This window comes from Panulirus ornatus, chromosome 17 (genome assembly GCF_036320965.1).
Source record: "Panulirus ornatus isolate Po-2019 chromosome 17, ASM3632096v1, whole genome shotgun sequence".
Lineage (NCBI taxonomy): Eukaryota > Metazoa > Arthropoda > Malacostraca > Decapoda > Palinuridae > Panulirus > Panulirus ornatus.
In genome coordinates, this window is record NC_092240.1 from 21,500,130 (window position 1) to 21,525,999 (window position 25,870).

General features: G+C 41.7%; 2 protein-coding genes across 4 annotated transcripts in view; one reads left to right on the plus strand and one right to left on the minus strand.

Moving 5' to 3' along the window:
- Positions 1–25,870, minus strand: part of pch2 (pachytene checkpoint 2 protein) — a 429,043-nt gene that overhangs the window by 334,259 nt on the left and 68,914 nt on the right. The window lies entirely within an intron of this gene.
- The window catches only part of LOC139754612 (calcium-activated chloride channel regulator 1-like), a 237,715-nt gene that overhangs the window by 157,163 nt on the left and 54,682 nt on the right, over positions 1–25,870 (plus strand). For both annotated transcript variants that reach the window (XM_071672059.1, XM_071672060.1), the window contains exon 13: positions 1,529–1,645. In XM_071672059.1, coding sequence (XP_071528160.1) covers positions 1,529–1,645 — 117 coding nt within the window. The remainder of the gene's footprint in view (positions 1–1,528; positions 1,646–25,870) is intronic.

Consider the following 25,870-nt stretch of genomic DNA (forward strand, 5'->3'; position numbering starts at 1 on the left):
AGGTCCTACCATTGCTATCAGCACGTTTTTCATCTTGAATGCATTGTCTAATTCATTTGCCAAGAAATGATGTTGCAGACACTCCTTATACTCAGTCCAGGCTTCACTGTCTGGATCAAATTCACTTACATGATCACTTAGAGACACTGTTACTCTTTGCAGTAAACCAACTGTAGAAATCATTTGACAATGCTGACCGATGATCTTTGTAGACACTTTTTTTTTTCCAATTTTCAGTAACTTTCATAGTTTGTCCACACTATTTTTATAGGGTTTTATTCTCGTCATCACTTTATGTAATATTTAGCATAGTTCCAACCAAATTCTTCATAGTTTAAAAATAATTGCTTTACAATGGGAAAACTTCTGGCAGGACCAGTTATCAGTAATACCAATTTGTTCTGTAAACACATGACAGCTAGAGACTAAGTGTGAACAAATGTGGCCTTTTTTGTCTGTTTTCCTGAAGTGGGAGGTAGTGATGCTGTTTCCTGTGGGGCGGGGTAACAACAGGAATGGATGAAAGCAAGCATCAATATGTACATGTGTATATATGCACATGTCTGTGTGTGTATTTATATGTAATATGCTGCTATGTACATGATGTATATGTCCATATATGGGCATTTATGTATATATATAAGTGAATGGACCATTCTTCATCTGTTTCCTGGCGCTACCTCACTGATGCAGGAAACTGCGATTATGTATAATTATAATAAACAGAATCCAGTTAGGCCATAAAGAAAAGCATTTATTCCCTATAAAGTTATGTCAGCAGACATCATACAGAAGTTTAAAAAGTTGTATGGCTCAAGAGATGGGGTCCCTGGAATATAAAACTTCCTCCCTCTCACTATACAAATAGTAGGTAATTATGTGATCCTCCCTTTCATAACTATTCCATGCTTAGAGATTGAATCTTCAGCTAATATTACATATGGAACTACTCTTCATGGTCTTTTGATACTGTATGCTTAAATATGATAGTTGGCTGGGATCATCATACAAACCTTACAAAAACTTTATGGATTACATTACACATCAGAGCAAGACCTGAATGACAGATGTGCCATTTCTTTCCACCATAGAGATCTCTGGTTAATCGAGCTTTGAGATTTTTCTTTGGGATAAATAGAGTTGCAGATGACATAAGGTATCTATACATGCCTATAGGGTGCAAGAGGAACATGGATTTCCTCAAAAATAGAGGGAAAAATTAAGACTATACTGCATGTATGGTTATTCGTGGGTGATCATCTGTGCAGCATCTGGGGTCAGACCTTAAGATATTAATGAAAAGAGGAGACACCTCACTGTTCATAGATATTTCTCTTCTGATTTGGTAAATGTTTAGCTTGCCATGTGGTGTTGTGGAGATCAATATTAAAAGTGTTGTGTTAACAGCACATCAATTTTCTTTTTATTCACTTTTTGGTGGATCTTTTAATTACCATAAAATTATAGTTAAAAATGTAACGTATGATTTATTAAACTTCATATTTCTCTATTTTCTTACTTTTCACAGCAAGGACAGTGGAAATGGCAGGTAGGATTGTCAGGATCTCCAGATAGCTTTGTTCGTGTGAAGGTCACAGCCCAGACCCGTGATCCTTCTGTCTACCCAATCACCACTAGGGCTTGGGTGAGTGTCCTTGCCACATTTGTTTTCATGGACTAACAACTTTCATTCTGATGAAATTTGCAGTATTATATATCAGGTGAAGGACATGTTTTAGACCCAAAGTAATGCTTAAAAAAAATCATGCTCTCAAATACATAGTACTAAAAGCATAATGATTACTTCTTTAGAATTACAGTTCCATAGGTTAGCTCATATGATTTTGTTCATGAAATGCATTCTTAAGGACTTTTAAATCCAACTGCTCACCACCCTCCCATCAAGTAGCTCTTTAGCTAAGCTTCCTAATGTAGTCAATAAGATAGACATTACAGTCATGTTAAATGCATGGAAAAAACACATCTGTAATGCGTTGTGGAGTTACGTAATGAACTACATAAATACAACACTAAAACTAAACGCTGGGCTGTTACAACCAGCTTCCAGTCATTGATGTCACACCAACCTCCTCTATAATGAGTGACTATCCATAAGGCTAGTCTCTCCTTTTTCATGGCATAGATGAGAGATAGAGCTCAGGTTTATGGTTAAAATTAATGCTGAATAAGTCTGCTCTCTCAATAAGTTGATCCTCTGAATTTAAATGTTCATGACATTAAGAGATGTATTCTAGTGATGTTTTACGTGATGGCTGGTTAGGTCATAGGCCTGCTATTTTGATTGATTGGAAGGAAAGATGCCTGTGGCAAGCCTTACATTTGCCTTGATAGATTAAGCTTTAGTGAACTGTTACTGCACTTTTTTCTGAATGATGACAGTGGCCTGTAGGGAAGCATGATTTTTCAAACATTCATTATACTGCAGAAGTTTTAGAATGTCTTGAGGATAAAGTACTTTTCATTGGAATATTAACATTAAATTCTCCTTGTGCCTTTTTTTCTGACTGATGTCTTTGTTTTACAAGAATGCATGGGCCATCAGTTATTTGTGGTAGATAATTGAATGCATCTTTGTATATATTTAAGTAGCACTATGTTAAACTTTATTGTACACTGTGAGTGTTTTTATTGATGTTCATGACCTACAAGGAAACAGTTTGTAGATCAATATACTACAGATATCTTAACATACATAACCATGGGCTATCCTTAGGGTGGAGGAGAAAAATCTACTTTTTATTCCCTGTGTATCATAGAAGGCAATAAAAAGGGAGTAGGGTGCTAGAAACCCTCCCCTTCTTGTATTTCAATTTCTAAAACATAGAACAGAAGAATGGGCCAAGTGGGGAGTGCTCATCCTTCGTGAAGGCTCAGGCTAGGTTGTCTAAACGTGTGCATGTAACCAAGATGAGAAGAAAGATAGACAGTATGTTTGAGGTAAGAAACCTGGATATTCTGGTTCTGAGTGAAACAAAGCTCAAGGGTAAAGGGGAAGAATGGTTTGGAAATTTCTTAGGAGTAAAGTCAGGGGTTGGTGAGAGGACAAGAGCTAAGGAAGGAGTAGCACTACTCCTGAATCAGGAGTTGTGGGAGTATGTGGAAGAGTGCCAGTAAATGAATTCTGGACTGATGTGGGTAAAAATGAAAAAGGATGGCACGAGATCGACAATTATTAGTGGTTATGCACATGGCCATAAAAAGAAAGATCATTAGAGGAAAGTGTTTTGAGAGCAGCCACGTGAGTGTGTCAGCAGTTTTGATGCAAAAGACCAGGTATTAGTGATGGGTGATTTGAATGTGAAGGTGAATAATGTGGCAGTTGAAGGTGTAATTGGGGAACATGGGGTACTCAATACAGGTACACCACTGATTTTCCAGCACTCGTGGTTCCAAAGCCTTGCCAGATTAACCATTTTGCCAGACTAACCATGATCATGTAATAATAATTCATCAACACACCTCTAACCCACTAACTATACATCTCCCATGTGTCTCAAGTATAACATGGACTGCTAGAAATTCAAATTAAACAAATATTAAATGTTGTAATTTAAGTTCTTTATGGAACAACTTAGCCTGGCCCATTATCATGCTACCTGACAAGTCCACCCCATCACTCTGACGCTGTCGAAAACAATCCATCATCACTCGATCATACTCAGTAGTCTTACCATCTTTCGTAGTTTCTCTAATCATCATTTGCTTCTTGGAATCACTGTCTGCATAGAATTTCAATATTTTCTCCCTATGCTTCTTTATGTCATAAACAGTTGATGAACCAATACTGTATATGTCATACAGCTTATGCACCGAAACACCACGGTCCATTTTTTTCAACAGTTTTACTTTATCTTGGATGGATATGGACTGGGGTTTACATATGACACCACGACTGACACTCTCATAAGTCTTAGAAGCCATAGCTAGGGTTAAATTTAGGCAAAATAAGCGAGGAATCTCACAGAATTGCAGTATCACCTCCAACAAGTGCAGTGTAAAGAATGTAAATAAGCGTGCCCTACACACAACACCATCTGTGGCTGCCCACTAAAATAGTCTCGTGACTGCAGTAATTTCAAGTTCCCTGACATAATTTTGTGTGGACTAAAGGAGCTGGAGAACCATCATTTGCCAGAAATTTGGTGGTGTACCTGTATTATGAATGGAAGTGGTGAACAGCTTTTGGAATTGTGAGCTGAAAAAGGAGTGGTGATTGGGAATACCCAATTTAAAAGGAAACATTCAAGTATACGTATATAAGGAAGGAGGTAAATAAAGTGCATAAGACAAGGGAGCAAATGGGAACTTCAGTGAAGGGGCTAATGGGGAGGTGATAAAAAGTAGTGGTGATGTGAGGAGATGGAGTGAGTATTTTGGAGGTTTGTTGAATGTGTTTGATGATAGAGTGGCAGATATAGGGTGTTTTGGTCGAGGTGGTGTGCAAAGTGAGAGGGTTAGGGAAAATGATTTGGTAAACAGAGAAGAGGTAGTAAAAGCTTTGCGGAAGATGAAAGCCGGCAAGGCAGCAGGTTTGGATGGTATTGCAGTGGAATTTATTAAAAAAGGGGGTGACTGTATTGTTGACTGGTTGGTAAGGTTATTTAATGTATGTATGATTCATGGTGAGGTGCCTGAGGATTGGTGGAATGCTTGCACAGTGCCATTGTACAAAGGCAAAGGGGATAAGAGTGAGTGCTCAAATTACAGAGGTATAAGTTTGTTGAGTATTCCTGGGAAATTATATGGGAGGGTATTGATTGAGAGGGTGAAGGCATGTACAGGGCATCAGATTGGGGAAGAGCAGTGTGGTTTCAGAAGTGGTAGAGGATGTGTGGATCAGGTGTTTGCTTTGAAGAATGTATGTGAGAAATACTTAGAAAAGCAAATGGATTTGTATGTAGCATTTATGGATCTGGAGAAGGCATATGGTAGAATTGATACAGATGCTCTGTGGAAGGTATTAAGAATATATGGTGTGGGAGGCAGGTTGTTAGAAGCAGTGAAAAGTTTTTATCGAGGATGTAAGGCATGTGTATGTGTAGGAAGAGAGGAAAGTGATTGGTTCTCAGTGAATGTAGGTTTGCGGCAGGGGTATGTGATGTCTCCATGGTTGTTTAATTTGTTTATGGATGGGGTTGTTAGGGAGGTGAATGCAAGAGTTTTGGAAAAAGGGGCAAGTATGAAGTCTGTTGTGGATGAGAGAGCTTGGGAAGTCAGTTGTTGTTCGATGATGATACAGCGCTGGTGGCTGATTCATATGAGAAACTGCAGAAGCTGGTGACTGAGTTTGGTAAAGTGTGTGAAAGGAGAAAGTTAAGAGTAAATGTGAATAAGAGCAAGGTTATTAGGTACAGTAGGGTTGAGGGTCAAGTCAATTGGGAGGTAAGTTTGAATGGAGAAAAACTGGAGGAAGTAAAGTGTTTTAGATATCTGGAAGTGGATCTGGCAACGGATGGAACCATGGAAGCGGAAGTGAATCATAGGGTGGGGAGGGGGGGGCAAAAATTCTGGGAGTGTTGAAGAATGTGTGGAAGTCGAGAACATTATCTCGGAAAGCAAAAATGGGTATGTTTGAAGGAATAGTGGTTCCAACAATGTTGTATGGTTGCGAGGCGTTGGCTATGGATAGGGTTGTGTGCAGGAGGGTGGATGTGTTGGAAATGAGATGTTTGAGGACAATATGTGGTGTGAGGTGGTTTGATCGAGTAAATAATGTAAGGGTAAGTGAGATGTGTGGAAATAAAAAGAGTGTGGTTGAGAGAGCAGAAGAGGGTGTTTTGAAATGGTTTGGTCACATGGAGAGAATGAGTGAGGAAAGATTGACTAAGAGGATATATGTGTCAGAGGTGGAGGGAATGAGGAGAAGTGGGAGACCAAATTGGAGGTGGAAAGATGGAGTGAAAAAGATTTTGAGTGATCGGGGCCTGAACATGCAGGAGGGTGAAAGGCGTGCAAGGAATAGAGTGAATTGGAACGATGTGGTATACCGAGGTCGACGTGCTGTCAATGGAAAACCAGGGCATGTGAAGCGTCTGGGGTAAACCATGGAAAATTCTGTGGGGCCTGGATGTGGAAAGGGAGTTGTGGTTTCGGTGTATTATTACATGAGAGCTAGAGACTGAGTGTGAACGAATGGGGCCTTTGTTGTCTTTTCCTAGTGCTACCTCGCACACATGAGGGGGGAGGGGGTTGTTATTCCATGTGTGGCGAGGTGGCGATGGGAATAAATAAAGGCAGACAGTATGAATTATGTACATGTGTATATATGTATATGTCTGTGTGTGTATATATATGTGTACATTGAGATGTATAGGTATGTATATTTGCGTGTGTGGACGTGTGTGTGGGTGGGTTGGGCCATTCTTTCATCTGTTTCCTTGCGCTACCTCGCTAATGCGGGAGACAGCAACAAAGCAAAATAAATAAATAAATAACGTACATAAGTAGGATAAATGGTCAGTGGGCATTACTGGATTACTCATAAATTGATAATCATGTAAAAGAGAAACTTTTTGATGTACTTGTGCTGATAAAGGCAGCTGGTGGGATGTCTTTCACTTTCTTGTGGAGATGATGGTGAAGATTTTAAAGAGTTAAGGGAAAAGGAAACATTATCAGTGAGAACAGAGTGGCGTGGTGTGAGTGAACTTGGAAAGAGCCTTTTATGAAGTAATAGCAAAAAAGACTAATTGTAGAGTGGCAAAAGTTGATAGTAAATGAAGCAAGGGACTGGGTGAGGAATCTGAGGTATTTAGGGAAGCTGTGCCAGCACGTGCAAAAGATGCATATGGCATGCAAAAAGTTGGAAATGGACAGATTAGAAAGAGTAGTACATGGTGGGATGAAGAAGTAAAGTTACTAGTGAGATAGTAAAGAGAGGCATTTAAGCAGTACTTACAGAGAAGGCGTGCAAATGATTGTGGGATGTATAAGAGAAACCAGCAGGAGATTGAGAGGAAGTTGCATGGGTTAAAAAAGAGGGCAAATGATTATTGGGGTAAGAGAGTATCAGTAGACTTTAGGGAGAGTAAGATGTTTTGGAAGGAGGTTAATAATGAGCAAAAAACCAGAGAACAAATAGGAACATCAGTGAAGGGGGCAAAAGGGGAAGTGGTAACAAGTAGTGATGAACCAAGTAGGAGATGGACTGAGTATTCTGAAGGACTACCAACTGTGTTTGATGATCAGGTGGCAGATGTTTGGTGTTTGGGTAGGGATGGTGTGCAAAGTGAGAAAGTCATTGAGAGTGACAAGTGCTGAGAGCCTTACGTAGGATGCAATGTGGCAAGGTGGCTGGAGTGGATGGTATTGCACTTGAATTTATGAAGAAAGGGGGGTAACAATGTAGCTGATTGGTTAATTAGGATTTTCAGTGTATGCATGGATCATGGTGAGATGCCTGAGGATTGCCAGAATGTTTGTATAGTGCCGCTGTAGAAAGGTAAGGGGGATAAAGGCGAGTGTTCAAACTACAGAGGTATAAGTTTGTTGAGTGAACCTGGTAAATTGTATAGGAGGGTTGTGATTGAAAGGGTTAAGGCATGTACAGAGGAACAGATTGAGGAGGAATACTGTGGTTTCAGAGATGGTATAGGATGTGTGGATCAGGTGTTTGCCTCAAAGAATATGTGTAAGAAATACTTAGAGAAACAGATGAATTTGTATATGGCATTTATGGATCTGGAGGAATCATGCGATAGGAGTGACAGAAATGCTTGTTGAAAGTATTAAGAATACTATATGGTGTGAGAGAAAACCTGCTAGATGCAGTGAGATGTTTATATCAAGGGCGTAAGACATGTATATGAGTAGGAAAAGAGGGGAGTGAATGGTTCCAGGTGAAGGATGGTTTGCAGCAGAGATGTGTGATGTCACCATGGTTGTTCAATTTGTTTATGGATGGGATGTGCGAGTCTTGGAGGCAGGGGCAAGTAAGCAGTCTGCAGGGGATGAGAGGGCATGGAAAGTGAGTCAGTTGTTGTCTGCTTGATGATACAGAACTGGTGGCAGATTCAGGTGAGAAACTACAGAAGCTGGTGACTGAGTTTGGAAGTGTGTGTGAAAGAAGGTAGTTGAGAGTGTGAATAAAAGTAAGGTCATTTGGTTTAGCAAGGTAGAGGAACAGGTTAGTTGGGGTAATACTTTGTATGGGGGAAACCGAGTGTGAACGAATGTGGCCTTTGTTGTCTTTTCCTAGTGCTACCTTGCGCACATGCAGGGGAGGGGGTTTTCATTTCATGTGTGGCGGGGGTGGCGAATGAATAAGGGCAGACAGTATGACTTAGGTGCATGTGTATATATTTATATGTCTGTGTGTATATAGTGGATAGGGGAAAAAGAATACTTCCCACGCATTCCTCATGTCGTAGAAGGTGACTAAAGGGGACGGGAGCGGGGGGCTAGAAACCCTTCCCTCCTCGTATTCTAACTTTCTAAAAGGGGAAACAGAAGAAGGAGTCACACGGGGAGTGCTCATCCTTTTCAAAGGCTCAGATTGGGGTGTCTAAATGTGTGTGGATGTAACCAAGATGAGAAAAAAGGAGAGATAGGTAGTATGTTTGAGGAAAGGAACCTGGATGTTTTGGCTCTGAGTGAAACGAAGCTCAAGGGTAAAGGGGAAGAGTGGTTTGGGAATGTCTTGGGAGTAAAGTCAGGGGTTAGTGAGAGGACAAGATCAAAGGAAGGAGTAGCACTACTCCTGAAACAGGAGTGGTGGGAATATGTGATAGAGTGTAAGAAAGTAAATTCTAGATTGATATGGGTAAAACTGAAAGTTGATGGAGAGAGATTGGTGATTATTGGTGCATATGCACCTTGGCATGAGAAGAAAGATCGAGAGGCAAGTGTTTTGGGAGCAGCTGAATGAGTGTGTTAGTGGTTTTGATGCACAAGACCGGGTTATAGTGATGGGTGATATGAATGCAAAGGTGAGTAATGTGGCAGTTGAGGGAATAATTGGTATACATGGGGTGTTCAGTGTTGTAAATGGAAATGGTGAAGAGCTTGTAGATTTATGTGCTGAAAAAGGACTGGTGATTGGGCATACCTGGTTTAAAAAGCGAGATATACATATATATATACATATGTAAGTAGGAGAGATGGCCAGAGAGCATTATTGGATTACGTGTTAATTGATAGGCAGGTGAAAGAGAGACTTTTGGACGTTAATGTGTTGAGAGGTGCAACTGGAGGGATGTCTGATCATTATCTTGTGGAGGCGAAGGTGAAGATTTGTAGGGGTTTTCAGAAAAGAAGAGAGAATGTTGGGGTGAAGAGAGTGGAGAGAGTAAGTGAGCTTGGGAAGGAGACTTGTGTGAGGAAGTACCAGGAGAGACTGAGTACAGAATGGAAAAAGGTGAGAACAAAGGAGGTAAGGGTAGTGGGGAAGGAATGGGATGTATTTAGGGAAGCAGTGATGGCTTGTGCAAAAGATGCTTGTGGCATGAGAAGTGTGGGAGGTGGGTCGATTAGAAAGGGTAGTGAGTGGTGGGATGAAGAAGTAAGATTATTAGTGAAAGAGAAGAAAGAGGCATTTGGACAATTTTTGCAGGGAAAAAATGCAAATGAGTGGGAGACATATAAAAGAAAGAGGCAGGAAGTCAAGAGAAAGGTGCAAGAGGTGAAAAGGAGGGCAAATGAGAGTTGGGGTGAGAGAGTATCATTAAATTTTAGGGAGAATAAAAAGATGTTTCGGAAGGAGGTAAATAAAGTGCGTAAGACAAGGGAGCAAATGGGAACTTCAGTGAAGGGGGCTAATGGGGAGGTGATAACAAGTAGTGGTGATGTGAGAAGGAGATGGAGTGAGTATTTTGAAGGTTTGTTGAATGTGTTTAATGATAGAGTGGCAGATATAGGGTGTTTTGGTCGAGGTGGTGTGTAAAGTGAGAGGGTTAGGGAAAATGATTTGGTGAACAGAGAAGAGGTAGTAAAAGCTTTGCGGGAGATGAAAGCCGGCAAGGCAGCAGGTTTGGATGGTATTGCAGTGGAATTTATTATAAAAGGGGGTGACTGTATTGTTGACTGGTTGGTAAGGTTATTTAATGTATGTATGATTCATGGTGAGGTGCCTGAGGATTGGCAGAATGCTTGCATAGTGCCATTGTACAAAGGCAAAGGGGATAAGAGTGAGTGCTCAAATTACAGAGGTATAAGCTTGTTGAGTATTCCTGGTAAATTATTTAGGAGGGTATTGATTGAGGAGGTGAAGGCATGTACAGAGCATCAGATTGGGGAAGAGCAGTGTGGTTTCAGAAGTGGTAGAGGATGTGTGGATCAGGTGTTTGCTTTGAAGAATGTATGCGAGACATACTTAGAAAAGCAAATGGATTTGTATGAAGCATTTATGGATCTGGAGAAGGCATATGATAGAGTTGATAGAGATGCTCTGTGGAAGGTATTAAGAATATATGGTGTAGGAAGCAAGTTGTTAGAAGCAGTGAAAAGTTATTATCAAGGATGTAAGGCATGTGTACGTGTAGGAAGAGAGGAAAATGATTGGTTCTCAGTTAATGTAGGTTTGCGACAGGGGTGTGTGATGTCTCCATGGTTGTTTAATTTGTTTATGGATGGGGTTGTTAGGGAGGTGAATGCAAGAGTTTTGGAAAGAGGGACAAGTATGCAGTCTGTTGTGGATGAGAGAGCTTGGGAAGTGAGTCAGTTGTTGTTCGCTGATGATACAGCGCTGGTGGCTGATTCATGTGAGAAACTGCAGAAGCTAGTGACTGAGTTTGGTAAAGTGTGTGAAAGAAGAAAGTTGAGAGTAAATGTGAATAAGAGCAAGGCTATTAGGTACAGTAGGGTTGAGGGTCAAGTCAATTGGGAGGTAAGTTTGAATGGAGAAAAACTGGAGGAAGTAAAGTGTTTTAGATAACTAGGAGTGGATCTGGCAGTGGATGGAACCATGGAAGCAGAAGTGAATCATAGGGTGGGGGAGGGGGCAAAAATCCTGGGAGCCTTGAAGAATGTTTGGAAGTCGAGAACATTATCTCAGAAAGCAAAAATGGGTATGTTTGAAGGAATAGTGGTTCCAAAAATGTTGTATGGTTGCGAGGCATGGGCTATGGGTAGAGTTGTGCGGAGGAGGGTGGATGTGCTGGAAATGAGATGTTTGAGGACAATATGTGGTGTGAGGTGGTTTGATCGAGTAAATAATGTAAGGGTAAGAGAGATTTGTGGAAATAAAAAGAGTGTGGTTGAGAGAGCAGAAGAGGGTGTTTTGAAATGGTTTGGTCACATGGAGAGAATGAGTGAGGAAAGATTGACCAAGAGGATATATGTGTCAGAGGTGGAGGGAACGAGGAGAAGTGGGAGACCAGATTGGAGGTGGAAAGATGGAGTGAAAAAGATTTTGAGTGATCGGGGCCTGAACATGCAGAAGAGTGAAAGGCGTGCAAGGAATAGAGTGAATTGGAACGATGTGGTATACTGGGGTCGTCGTGCTGTTAATGGATTGAACCAGGGCATGTGAAGGTTTGGGGTAAACATGGGAAAGGTTCAAAAAAGGTGGGAGGGAAAGCTCTGTGGCGGCCTGGATGTGGAAAGGGAGTTGTGGTTTCGGTGTATTATTACATGAGAGCTAGAGACTGAGTGTGAACGAATGGGGCCTTTGTTGTCTTTTCCTAGTGCTACCTCGCACACATGAGGGGGGAGGGGGTTGTTATTCCATGTGTGGCGAGGTGGCGATGGGAATAAATAAAGGCAGACAGTATGACTTAGGTGCATGTGTATATATTTATATGTCTGTGTGTGTATATATATGTGTACATTGAGATGTATGGGTATGTATATTTGCGTGTGTGGACGTGTATGTATATACATGTGTTTGGGGGTGGGTTGGGCCATTTCCTTCGTCTGTTTCCTTGCGCTACCTCGCTAATGCGGGAGACAGCAACAAAGCAAAATAAATAAATAAATAACGTACATAAGTAGGATAAATGGTCAGTGGGCATTACTGGATTACTCATAAATTGATAATCATGTAAAAGAGAAACTTTTTGATGTACTTGTGCTGATAAAGGCAGCTGGTGGGATGTCTTTCACTTTCTTGTGGAGATGATGGTGAAGATTTTAAAGAGTTAAGGGAAAAGGAAAACATTATCATGAGAAACAGGTGGCGTGGTGTTGTGAGTGAACTTGGAAAGAGCCTTTTATGAAGTAATAGCAAAAAAGACTAATTGTAGAGTGGCAAAAGTTGATAGTAAATGAAGCAAGGGACTGGGTGAGGAATCTGAGGTATTTAGGGAAGCTGTGCCAGCACGTGCAAAAGATGCATATGGCATGCAAAAAGTTGGAAATGGACAGATTAGAAAGAGTAGTACATGGTGGGATGAAGAAGTAAAGTTACTAGTGAGATAGTAAAGAGAGGCATTTAAGCAGTACTTACAGAGAAGGCGTGCAAATGATTGTGGGATGTTATAAGAGAAACCAGCAGGAGATTGAGAGGAAGTTGCATGGGTTAAAAAAGAGGGCAAATGATTATTGGGGTAAGAGAGTATCAGTAGACTTTAGGGAGAGTAAGATGTTTTGGAAGGAGGTTAATAATGAGCAAAAAACCAGAGAACAAATAGGAACATCAGTGAAGGGGGCAAAAGGGAAGTGGTAACAAGTAGTGATGAACCAAGTAGGAGATGGACTGAGTATTCTGAAGGACTACCAACTGTGTTTGATGATCAGGTGGCAGATGTTTGGTGTTTGGGTAGGGATGGTGTGCAAAGTGAGAAAGTCATTGAGAGTGACAAGTGCTGAGAGCCTTACGTAGGATGCAATGTGGCAAGGTGGCTGGAGTGGATGGTATTGCACTTGAATTTATGAAGAAAGGGGGGTAACAATGTAGCTGATTGGTTAATTAGGATTTTCAGTGTATGCATGGATCATGGTGAGATGCCCGAGGATTGCCAGAATGTTTGTATAGTGCCGCTGTAGAAAGGTAAGGGGATAAAGGCGAGTGTTCAAACTACAGAGGTATAAGTTTGTTGAGTGAACCTGGTAAATTGTATAGGAGGGTTGTGATTGAAAGGGTTAAGGCATGTACAGAGGAACAGATTGAGGAGGAATACTGTGGTTTCAGAGATGGTATAGGATGTGTGGATCAGGTGTTTGCCTCAAAGAATATGTGTAAGAAATACTTAGAGAAACAGATGAATTTGTATATGGCATTTATGGATCTGGAGGAATCATGCGATAGGAGTGACAGAAATGCTTGTTGAAGTATTAAGAATATATGGTGTAGGAAGCAAGTTGTTAGAAGCAGTGAAAAGTTATTATCAAGGATGTAAGGCATGTGTATGTGTAGGAAGAGAGGAAAATGATTGGTTCTCAGTTAATGTAGGTTTGCGACAGGGGTGTGTGATGTCTCCATGGTTGTTTAATTTGTTTATGGATGGGATGTGCGAGTCTTGGAGGCAGGGGCAGTGAGAGGAGCGGCAAGTAAGCAGTCTGCAGGGGATGAGAGGGCATGGAAAGTGAGTCAGTTGTTGTCTGCTTGATGATACAGAACTGGTGGCAGATTCAGGTGAGAAACTACAGAAGCTGGTGACTGAGTTTGGAAGTGTGTGTGAAAGAAGGTAGTTGAGAGTGTGAATAAAAGTAAGGTCATTTGGTTTAGCAAGGTAGAGGAACAGGTTAGTTGGGTAATACTTTGTATGGGGAAACCGAGTGTGAACGAATGTGGCCTTTGTTGTCTTTTCCTAGTGCTACCTCGCACACATGAGGGGGGAGGGGGATGTTATTCCATGTGTGGCGAGGTGGCGATGGGAATAAATAAAGGCAGACAGTATGACTTAGGTGCATGTGTATATATTTATATGTCTGTGTGTGTATATAGTGGATAGGGGAAAAAGAATACTTCCCACGCATTCCTCATGTCGTAGAAGGTGACTAAAGGAGACGGGAGCGGGGGGCTAGAAACCCTTCCCTCCTCGTATTCTAACTTTCTAAAAGGGGAAACAGAAGAAGGAGTCACACGGGGAGTGCTCATCCTTTTCAAAGGCTCAGATTGGGGTGTCTAAATGTGTGTGGATGTAACCAAGATGAGAAAAAAGGAGAGATAGGTAGTATGTTTGAGGAAAGGAACCTGGATGTTTTTGGCTCTGAGTGAAACGAAGCTCAAGGGTAAAGGGGAAGAATGGTTTGGAAATTTCTTAGGAGTAAAGTCAGGGGTTAGTGAGAGGACAAGATCAAAGGAAGGAGTAGCACTACTCCTGAAACAGGAGTGGTGGGAATATGTGATAGAGTGTAAGAAAGTAAATTCTAGATTGATATGGGTAAAACTGAAAGTTGATGGAGAGAGATTGGTGATTATTGGTGCATATGCACCTTGGCATGAGAAGAAAGATCGAGAGGCAAGTGTTTTGGGAGCAGCTGAATGAGTGTGTTAGTGGTTTTGATGCACAAGACCGGGTTATAGTGATGGGTGATATGAATGCAAAGGTGAGTAATGTGGCAGTTGAGGGAATAATTGGTATACATGGGTGTTCAGTGTTGTAAATGGAAATGGTGAAGAGCTTGTAGATTTATGTGCTGAAAAAGGACTGGTGATTGGGCATACCTGGTTTAAAAAGCGAGATATACATATATATATACATATGTAAGTAGGAGAGATGGCCAGAGAGCATTATTGGATTACGTGTTAATTGATAGGCAGGTGAAGAGAGACTTTTGGACGTTAATGTGTTGAGAGGTGCAACTGGAGGGATGTCTGATCATTATCTTGTGGAGGCGAAGGTGAAGATTTGTAGGGGTTTTCAGAAAAGAAGAGAGAATGTTGGGGTGAAGAGAGTGGAGAGAGTAAGTGAGCTTGGGAAGGAGACTTGTGTGAGGAAGTACCAGGAGAGAGAGACTGAGTACAGAATGGAAAAAGGTGAGAAGACAAAGGAGGTAAGGGTAGTGGGGAAGGAATGGGATGTATTTAGGGAAGCAGTGATGGCTTGTGCAAAAGATGCTTGTGGCATGAGAAGTGTGGGAGGTGGGTCGATTAGAAAGGGTAGTGAGTGGTGGATGAAGAAGTAAGATTATTAGTGAAAGAGAAGAAAGAGGCATTTGGACAATTTTTGCAGGGAAAAAATGCAAATGAGTGGGAGACATATAAAAGAAAGAGGCAGGAAGTCAAGAGAAAGGTGCAAGAGGTGAAAAGGAGGGCAAATGAGAGTTGGGGTGAGAGAGTATCATTAAATTTTAGGGAGAATAAAAAGATGTTTTGGAAGGAGGTAAATAAATTGCATAAGACAAGGGAGCAAATGGGAACTTCAGCGAAGGGGCTAATGGGGAGGTGATAAAAAGTAGTGGTGATGTGAGGAGATGGAGTGAGTATTTTGGAGGTTTGTTGAATGTGTTTGATGATAGAGTGGCAGATATAGGGTGTTTTGGTCGAGGTGGTGTGCAAAGTGAGAGGGTTAGGGAAAATGATTTGGTAAACAGAGAAGAGGTAGTAAAAGCTTTGCGGAAGATGAAAGCCGGCAAGGCAGCAGGTTTGGATGGTATTGCAGTGGAATTTATTAAAAAAGGGGGTGACTGTATTGTTGACTGGTTGGTAAGGTTATTTAATGTATGTATGATTCATGGTGAGGTGCCTGAGGATTGGTGGAATGCTTGCACAGTGCCATTGTACAAAGGCAAAGGGGATAAGAGTGAGTGCTCAAATTACAGAGGTATAAGTTTGTTGAGTATTCCTGGGAAATTATATGGGAGGGTATTGATTGAGAGGGTGAAGGCATGTACAGGGCATCAGATTGGGGAAGAGCAGTGTGGTTTCAGAAGTGGTAGAGGATGTGTGGATCAGGTGTTTGCTTTGAAGAATGTATGTGAGAAATACTTAGAAAAGCAAATGGATTTGTATGTAGCATTTATGGATCTGGAGAAGGCATATGGTAGAATTGATACAGATGCTCTGTGGAAGGTATTAAGAATATATGGTGTGGGAGGCAGGTTGTTAGAAGCAGTGAAAAGTTTTTATCGAGGATGTAAGGCATGTGTATGTGTAGGAAGAGAGGAAAGTGATTGGTTCTCAGTGAATGTAGGTTTGCGGCAGGGGTATGTGATGTCTCCATGGTTGTTTAATTTGTTTATGGATGGGGTTGTTAGGGAGGTGAATGCAAGAGTTTTGGAAAAAGGGGCAAGTATGAAGTCTGTTGTGGATGAGAGAGCTTGGGAAGTCAGTTGTTGTTCGCTGATGATACAGCGCTGGTGGCTGATTCATGTGAGAAACTGCAGAAGCTGGTGACTGAGTTTGGTAAAGTGTGTGAAAGGAGAAAGTTAAGAGTAAATGTGAATAAGAGCAAGGTTATTAGGTACAGTAGGGTTGAGGGTCAAGTCAATTGGGAGGTAAGTTTGAATGGAGAAAAACTGGAGGAAGTAAAGTGTTTTAGATATCTGGAAGTGGATCTGGCAACGGATGGAACCATGGAAGCGGAAGTGAATCATAGGGTGGGGAGGGGGGGGCAAAAATTCTGGGAGTGTTGAAGAATGTGTGGAAGTCGAGAACATTATCTCGGAAAGCAAAAATGGGTATGTTTGAAGGAATAGTGGTTCCAACAATGTTGTATGGTTGCGAGGCGTTGGCTATGGATAGGGTTGTGTGCAGGAGGGTGGATGTGTTGGAAATGAGATGTTTGAGGACAATATGTGGTGTGAGGTGGTTTGATCGAGTAAATAATGTAAGGGTAAGTGAGATGTGTGGAAATAAAAAGAGTGTGGTTGAGAGAGCAGAAGAGGGTGTTTTGAAATGGTTTGGTCACATGGAGAGAATGAGTGAGGAAAGATTGACTAAGAGGATATATGTGTCAGAGGTGGAGGGAATGAGGAGAAGTGGGAGACCAAATTGGAGGTGGAAAGATGGAGTGAAAAAGATTTTGAGTGATCGGGGCCTGAACATGCAGGAGGGTGAAAGGCGTGCAAGGAATAGAGTGAATTGGAACGATGTGGTATACCGAGGTCGACGTGCTGTCAATGGAAAACCAGGGCATGTGAAGCGTCTGGGGTAAACCATGGAAAATTCTGTGGGGCCTGGATGTGGAAAGGGAGTTGTGGTTTCGGTGTATTATTACATGAGAGCTAGAGACTGAGTGTGAACGAATGGGGCCTTTGTTGTCTTTTCCTAGTGCTACCTCGCACACATGAGGGGGGAGGGGGTTGTTATTCCATGTGTGGCGAGGTGGCGATGGGAATAAATAAAGGCAGACAGTATGAATTATGTACATGTGTATATATGTATATGTCTGTGTGTGTATATATATGTGTACATTGAGATGTATAGGTATGTATATTTGCGTGTGTGGACGTGTGTGTGGGTGGGTTGGGCCATTCTTTCATCTGTTTCCTTGCGCTACCTCGCTAATGCGGGAGACAGCAACAAAGCAAAATAAATAAATAAATAACGTACATAAGTAGGATAAATGGTCAGTGGGCATTACTGGATTACTCATAAATTGATAATCATGTAAAAGAGAAACTTTTTGATGTACTTGTGCTGATAAAGGCAGCTGGTGGGATGTCTTTCACTTTCTTGTGGAGATGATGGTGAAGATTTTAAAGAGTTAAGGGAAAAGGAAACATTATCAGTGAGAACAGAGTGGCGTGGTGTGAGTGAACTTGGAAAGAGCCTTTTATGAAGTAATAGCAAAAAAGACTAATTGTAGAGTGGCAAAAGTTGATAGTAAATGAAGCAAGGGACTGGGTGAGGAATCTGAGGTATTTAGGGAAGCTGTGCCAGCACGTGCAAAAGATGCATATGGCATGCAAAAAGTTGGAAATGGACAGATTAGAAAGAGTAGTACATGGTGGGATGAAGAAGTAAAGTTACTAGTGAGATAGTAAAGAGAGGCATTTAAGCAGTACTTACAGAGAAGGCGTGCAAATGATTGTGGGATGTATAAGAGAAACCAGCAGGAGATTGAGAGGAAGTTGCATGGGTTAAAAAAGAGGGCAAATGATTATTGGGGTAAGAGAGTATCAGTAGACTTTAGGGAGAGTAAGATGTTTTGGAAGGAGGTTAATAATGAGCAAAAAACCAGAGAACAAATAGGAACATCAGTGAAGGGGGCAAAAGGGGAAGTGGTAACAAGTAGTGATGAACCAAGTAGGAGATGGACTGAGTATTCTGAAGGACTACCAACTGTGTTTGATGATCAGGTGGCAGATGTTTGGTGTTTGGGTAGGGATGGTGTGCAAAGTGAGAAAGTCATTGAGAGTGACAAGTGCTGAGAGCCTTACGTAGGATGCAATGTGGCAAGGTGGCTGGAGTGGATGGTATTGCACTTGAATTTATGAAGAAAGGGGGGTAACAATGTAGCTGATTGGTTAATTAGGATTTTCAGTGTATGCATGGATCATGGTGAGATGCCTGAGGATTGCCAGAATGTTTGTATAGTGCCGCTGTAGAAAGGTAAGGGGGATAAAGGCGAGTGTTCAAACTACAGAGGTATAAGTTTGTTGAGTGAACCTGGTAAATTGTATAGGAGGGTTGTGATTGAAAGGGTTAAGGCATGTACAGAGGAACAGATTGAGGAGGAATACTGTGGTTTCAGAGATGGTATAGGATGTGTGGATCAGGTGTTTGCCTCAAAGAATATGTGTAAGAAATACTTAGAGAAACAGATGAATTTGTATATGGCATTTATGGATCTGGAGGAATCATGCGATAGGAGTGACAGAAATGCTTGTTGAAAGTATTAAGAATACTATATGGTGTGAGAGAAAACCTGCTAGATGCAGTGAGATGTTTATATCAAGGGCGTAAGACATGTATATGAGTAGGAAAAGAGGGGAGTGAATGGTTCCAGGTGAAGGATGGTTTGCAGCAGAGATGTGTGATGTCACCATGGTTGTTCAATTTGTTTATGGATGGGATGTGCGAGTCTTGGAGGCAGGGGCAAGTAAGCAGTCTGCAGGGGATGAGAGGGCATGGAAAGTGAGTCAGTTGTTGTCTGCTTGATGATACAGAACTGGTGGCAGATTCAGGTGAGAAACTACAGAAGCTGGTGACTGAGTTTGGAAGTGTGTGTGAAAGAAGGTAGTTGAGAGTGTGAATAAAAGTAAGGTCATTTGGTTTAGCAAGGTAGAGGAACAGGTTAGTTGGGGTAATACTTTGTATGGGGGAAACCGAGTGTGAACGAATGTGGCCTTTGTTGTCTTTTCCTAGTGCTACCTTGCGCACATGCAGGGGAGGGGGTTTTCATTTCATGTGTGGCGGGGTGGCGAATGAATAAGGGCAGACAGTATGACTTAGGTGCATGTGTATATATTTATATGTCTGTGTGTATATAGTGGATAGGGGAAAAAGAATACTTCCCACGCATTCCTCATGTCGTAGAAGGTGACTAAAGGGGACGGGAGCGGGGGGCTAGAAACCCTTCCCTCCTCGTATTCTAACTTTCTAAAAGGGGAAACAGAAGAAGGAGTCACACGGGGAGTGCTCATCCTTTTCAAAGGCTCAGATTGGGGTGTCTAAATGTGTGTGGATGTAACCAAGATGAGAAAAAAGGAGAGATAGGTAGTATGTTTGAGGAAAGGAACCTGGATGTTTTGGCTCTGAGTGAAACGAAGCTCAAGGGTAAAGGGGAAGAGTGGTTTGGGAATGTCTTGGGAGTAAAGTCAGGGGTTAGTGAGAGGACAAGATCAAAGGAAGGAGTAGCACTACTCCTGAAACAGGAGTGGTGGGAATATGTGATAGAGTGTAAGAAAGTAAATTCTAGATTGATATGGGTAAAACTGAAAGTTGATGGAGAGAGATTGGTGATTATTGGTGCATATGCACCTTGGCATGAGAAGAAAGATCGAGAGGCAAGTGTTTTGGGAGCAGCTGAATGAGTGTGTTAGTGGTTTTGATGCACAAGACCGGGTTATAGTGATGGGTGATATGAATGCAAAGGTGAGTAATGTGGCAGTTGAGGGAATAATTGGTATACATGGGGTGTTCAGTGTTGTAAATGGAAATGGTGAAGAGCTTGTAGATTTATGTGCTGAAAAAGGACTGGTGATTGGGCATACCTGGTTTAAAAAGCGAGATATACATATATATATACATATGTAAGTAGGAGAGATGGCCAGAGAGCATTATTGGATTACGTGTTAATTGATAGGCAGGTGAAAGAGAGACTTTTGGACGTTAATGTGTTGAGAGGTGCAACTGGAGGGATGTCTGATCATTATCTTGTGGAGGCGAAGGTGAAGATTTGTAGGGGTTTTCAGAAAAGAAGAGAGAATGTTGGGGTGAAGAGAGTGGAGAGAGTAAGTGAGCTTGGGAAGGAGACTTGTGTGAGGAAGTACCAGGAGAGACTGAGTACAGAATGGAAAAAGGTGAGAACAAAGGAGGTAAGGGTAGTGGGGAAGGAATGGGATGTATTTAGGGAAGCAGTGATGGCTTGTGCAAAAGATGCTTGTGGCATGAGAAGTGTGGGAGGTGGGTCGATTAGAAAGGGTAGTGAGTGGTGGGATGAAGAAGTAAGATTATTAGTGAAAGAGAAGAAAGAGGCATTTGGACAATTTTTGCAGGGAAAAAATGCAAATGAGTGGGAGACATATAAAAGAAAGAGGCAGGAAGTCAAGAGAAAGGTGCAAGAGGTGAAAAGGAGGGCAAATGAGAGTTGGGGTGAGAGAGTATCATTAAATTTTAGGGAGAATAAAAAGATGTTTCGGAAGGAGGTAAATAAAGTGCGTAAGACAAGGGAGCAAATGGGAACTTCAGTGAAGGGGGCTAATGGGGAGGTGATAACAAGTAGTGGTGATGTGAGAAGGAGATGGAGTGAGTATTTTGAAGGTTTGTTGAATGTGTTTAATGATAGAGTGGCAGATATAGGGTGTTTTGGTCGAGGTGGTGTGTAAAGTGAGAGGGTTAGGGAAAATGATTTGGTGAACAGAGAAGAGGTAGTAAAAGCTTTGCGGGAGATGAAAGCCGGCAAGGCAGCAGGTTTGGATGGTATTGCAGTGGAATTTATTATAAAAGGGGGTGACTGTATTGTTGACTGGTTGGTAAGGTTATTTAATGTATGTATGATTCATGGTGAGGTGCCTGAGGATTGGCAGAATGCTTGCATAGTGCCATTGTACAAAGGCAAAGGGGATAAGAGTGAGTGCTCAAATTACAGAGGTATAAGCTTGTTGAGTATTCCTGGTAAATTATTTAGGAGGGTATTGATTGAGGAGGTGAAGGCATGTACAGAGCATCAGATTGGGGAAGAGCAGTGTGGTTTCAGAAGTGGTAGAGGATGTGTGGATCAGGTGTTTGCTTTGAAGAATGTATGCGAGACATACTTAGAAAAGCAAATGGATTTGTATGAAGCATTTATGGATCTGGAGAAGGCATATGATAGAGTTGATAGAGATGCTCTGTGGAAGGTATTAAGAATATATGGTGTAGGAAGCAAGTTGTTAGAAGCAGTGAAAAGTTATTATCAAGGATGTAAGGCATGTGTACGTGTAGGAAGAGAGGAAAATGATTGGTTCTCAGTTAATGTAGGTTTGCGACAGGGGTGTGTGATGTCTCCATGGTTGTTTAATTTGTTTATGGATGGGGTTGTTAGGGAGGTGAATGCAAGAGTTTTGGAAAGAGGGACAAGTATGCAGTCTGTTGTGGATGAGAGAGCTTGGGAAGTGAGTCAGTTGTTGTTCGCTGATGATACAGCGCTGGTGGCTGATTCATGTGAGAAACTGCAGAAGCTAGTGACTGAGTTTGGTAAAGTGTGTGAAAGAAGAAAGTTGAGAGTAAATGTGAATAAGAGCAAGGCTATTAGGTACAGTAGGGTTGAGGGTCAAGTCAATTGGGAGGTAAGTTTGAATGGAGAAAAACTGGAGGAAGTAAAGTGTTTTAGATAACTAGGAGTGGATCTGGCAGTGGATGGAACCATGGAAGCAGAAGTGAATCATAGGGTGGGGGAGGGGGCAAAAATCCTGGGAGCCTTGAAGAATGTTTGGAAGTCGAGAACATTATCTCAGAAAGCAAAAATGGGTATGTTTGAAGGAATAGTGGTTCCAAAAATGTTGTATGGTTGCGAGGCATGGGCTATGGATAGAGTTGTGCGGAGGAGGGTGGATGTGCTGGAAATGAGATGTTTGAGGACAATATGTGGTGTGAGGTGGTTTGATCGAGTAAATAATGTAAGGGTAAGAGAGATTTGTGGAAATAAAAAGAGTGTGGTTGAGAGAGCAGAAGAGGGTGTTTTGAAATGGTTTGGTCACATGGAGAGAATGAGTGAGGAAAGATTGACCAAGAGGATATATGTGTCCGAGGTGGAGGGAACGAGGAGAAGTGGGAGACCAGATTGGAGGTGGAAAGATGGAGTGAAAAAGATTTTGAGTGATCGGGGCCTGAACATGCAGAAGAGTGAAAGGCGTGCAAGGAATAGAGTGAATTGGAACGATGTGGTATACTGGGGTCGTCGTGCTGTTAATGGATTGAACCAGGGCATGTGAAGCATCTGGGGTAAACCATGGAAAGTTGTGTGGGGCCTGGATGTGGAAAGGGAGCTGTGGTTTCGGTGCATTATTACATGACAGCTAGACACTAAATGTGAACGAATGGGGCCTTTGTTGTCTTTCCCTAGCGCTGCTTCGCACACATGAGGGGGGAGGGGGATGTTATTCCATGTGTGGCGGGGTGGCGATGGGAATGGGTAAAGGTAGACAGTGTGAATTGTGTGCATGTGTATATATGTATGTGTCTGTGTGTGTATATATATGTGTACATTGAGATGTATGGGTATGTATATTTGCGTGTGTGGACGTGTATGTATATACATGTGTTTGGGGGTGGGTTGGGCCATTTCCTTCGTCTGTTTCCTTGCGCTACCTCACAAACGCGGGAGACAGCGACAAAGCAAAATAAATATATATATATATATATATATATATATATATATATATATATATATATATATATATATATATATATATATATATTTATTTATTTTGCTTTGTCGCTGTCTCCCGCATTAGCAAGGTAGCACAAGGAAACCGCCGAAAGAATGGCCCAACCCACCCACATACACATGTATATACATACATGTCCACACACGCATACATACCTCCCTTTCCACATCCAGGCCCTGCAAAACTTTCCATGGTTTACCTTAGGTGCTTCACATGCTGTGGTTCAATCCACTGACAGCACATCGATCCCGGTATACCACATCGTTCCAATTCACTCTATTCCTTGCACACCTTTCACCCTCCTGCGTGTTCAGGCCCCGATCACATAAAATCTTTTTCACTCCATCTTTCCACCTCCAATTTGGTCTCCCACTTCTCCTCCTTCCCTCCACCTCTGACACATATATCCTCTTTGTCAATCTTTCCTCACTCATTCTCTCCATTTGACCAAACCATTTCAAAACACCCTTTTCTGCTCTCTCAACCACACTCTTTTTATTACCACACATCTCTCTTACCCTTTCAATACTTACTTGATCAAACCACCTCACACCACATACTGTCCTCAAACATCTCATTTCCAGCACATCCATCCCCCTCCGCACAACTCTATCTAAAGTCCACGCTTCGCAACCATATAACATTGTTGGAGCCACTATTCCTTCAAACATACCCATTTTTGCTTTCCAAGATAACGTCCTCAACTTCTACACATTTTTCAACACTCCCAGAACTTTTGCTCCCTCCCCTACCCTATGATTCACTTCCGCTTCCATGGTTCCATCCGCTGCCAAATCCACTCCCAGATATCTAAAACACTTCACTTCCTCCAGTTTTTCTCCATTCAAACTTACCTCCCAACTGACTTGTCCCTCAACCCTACTGTACCTAATAACCTTGCTCTTATTCACATTTACTCTCAGCTTTCTTCTTTCACACACTTTGCCAGACTCAGTCACCAACTTCTGCAGTTTCTCACCCAAATCAGCCACCAGCACTGTATCATCAGCAAACAACAACTGACTCACTTCACAAGCTCTCTCATCCACAAAAGATTGCATACTTGCCTCCCTTTCTAAAACTCTTGCATTCACCTCCCTAACAACCCCATCCTTAAACAAATTAAACAACCATGGAGACATAACGCACCCCTACCGCAAACCAACATTCACTTGAAACCAATCACTTTTCTCTCTTCCTACACGTACACATGCCTTACATCCTTGATAAAAACTTTTCACTGCTTCTAACAACTTGCCTCCCACACCATATATTCTTAATACCTTCCATATATATGTATATGTGTGTGTGTGTGTGTGTGTGTCAGAGGTGGAGGGAAAAAGAAGTGGGAGACCAAACTGGAGGTGAAAGGATGGAATGAAAAAGATTCTGAGCGATTGAGGCCTGAACATACAGGAGGATGAGAGGCATGCATGGAATAGAGTAAATTGGAACGATGTGGTATACTGGGGTTGGTGTGCTGTCAGTGGACTGAACCAGGGTATGTGAAACGTCTGGGGTAAACCATGGAAAGGTCTGTGGGGCCTGGATGTGGATAGGGAGCTGTGGTTTTGGTGCATTGTGCATGACAGCTAGAGACTGAGTGTAAACGAATGTGGGCTATTTTGTGTTTCTCCTGGTTCTACCTCACTGAAGTGGGGAGTAGCGATGTATGGAAGTATAGAAAGGATTAAGGGATAGCATAGTCCTCTCAACCCTGACCTATGCAGCCAAAACATGGGCATGGAATGAGTCACAGAGGTCAAGAATCCAGGCAGTGGAAATGAGCTCTTTGAGAGGAGGATGTGGTGTCACTAGATGTTATTAAGAAAGAAATGAGGGGGTGTATATGAGATTTGGTAAGGCAGGGAATGCAAGGGGAATGAATTGTGGAGTCATAAAGTATATGAAATGTATTACTCTGAGGTGGTTTAGTCTTGTGGAAAGAATGCAAGATGAAAAGTTTACAAGGACAGTGTATAGTAGTATGATTAAGGGATTGGAGTGAGTGGGAGACCACCTTTGACATGGGAACATAGAGTGGAAGAGTAGTGGAGGGAGAGAAATGTGGAAGAATGCATGGAATGGTATTTGCAAGGGAGGCATGTAAGGTTAGTAAATAAGTGGAGACTCTTTCAGTGCCCACCCCTTGATGGAAATTCCCAGAGGGAACAGCCATCAGAGATATAAATAGGTGTGATATATAAACTATTCATGAAATAAATCAGACCAAAACTGGATCATACCTCACAAATCTGGTCACTGTATTTAAAGAAGCACAAAGGTCTGATAGAGAAGGTTCAAGGGAACCGAAGTAAAACGAGAAACTGAGGATTACAAAGCTTTCCTCTATAGAAGAGAGGAAAGAAAGAGGGGACCTAATAACAGCCTTCAAGTTTTTAAATCAGCTGGACAATGTTGACTGTGAACAGTTCATCATGAAATGTAGTATCAGAGTAACCAAAAGCCATGACAAGAAACTGGGCAAAAATACAGTTGGAAAGGATGTAATGAAGTACTACTTTAATGTAAGGTTGGTAGATGGTTGAATAAAATAACCAAGGAGATGGTGAATACTGTCAATCTACAAAGGTTTAAAAGGCTTCTTAATGGCATAGAAAGTTCTGAGGAAGGGTTCCCATGAGTGTAAAAACTCTCTTCTCATACAGAATAAATAAGTTATGAAAATCAGTTACACTCAACTGAATTTGATGGTGGATCATACACTAGGGTCATTGGGTAAACATTTGGATTAAATAGTAGTGACAAGGAAAGATTTGAAGGCCTTAGCAAGTTTTAAGTGTCTATATGTCAGTTTGTTTGAATGGCTGAAGTTGTTTAAATGTATTACACAACTTTTTTCCAGCACTGCAAGTATTGCTAAAAATCCATCCACTATGTGAGACAACTACAATAATAGAAACAACTATCTTAAAGGGTTTGAAATGTTAAAGGACTTTTGGTACTGTAACTTTTGACAGGCTGTGAATGA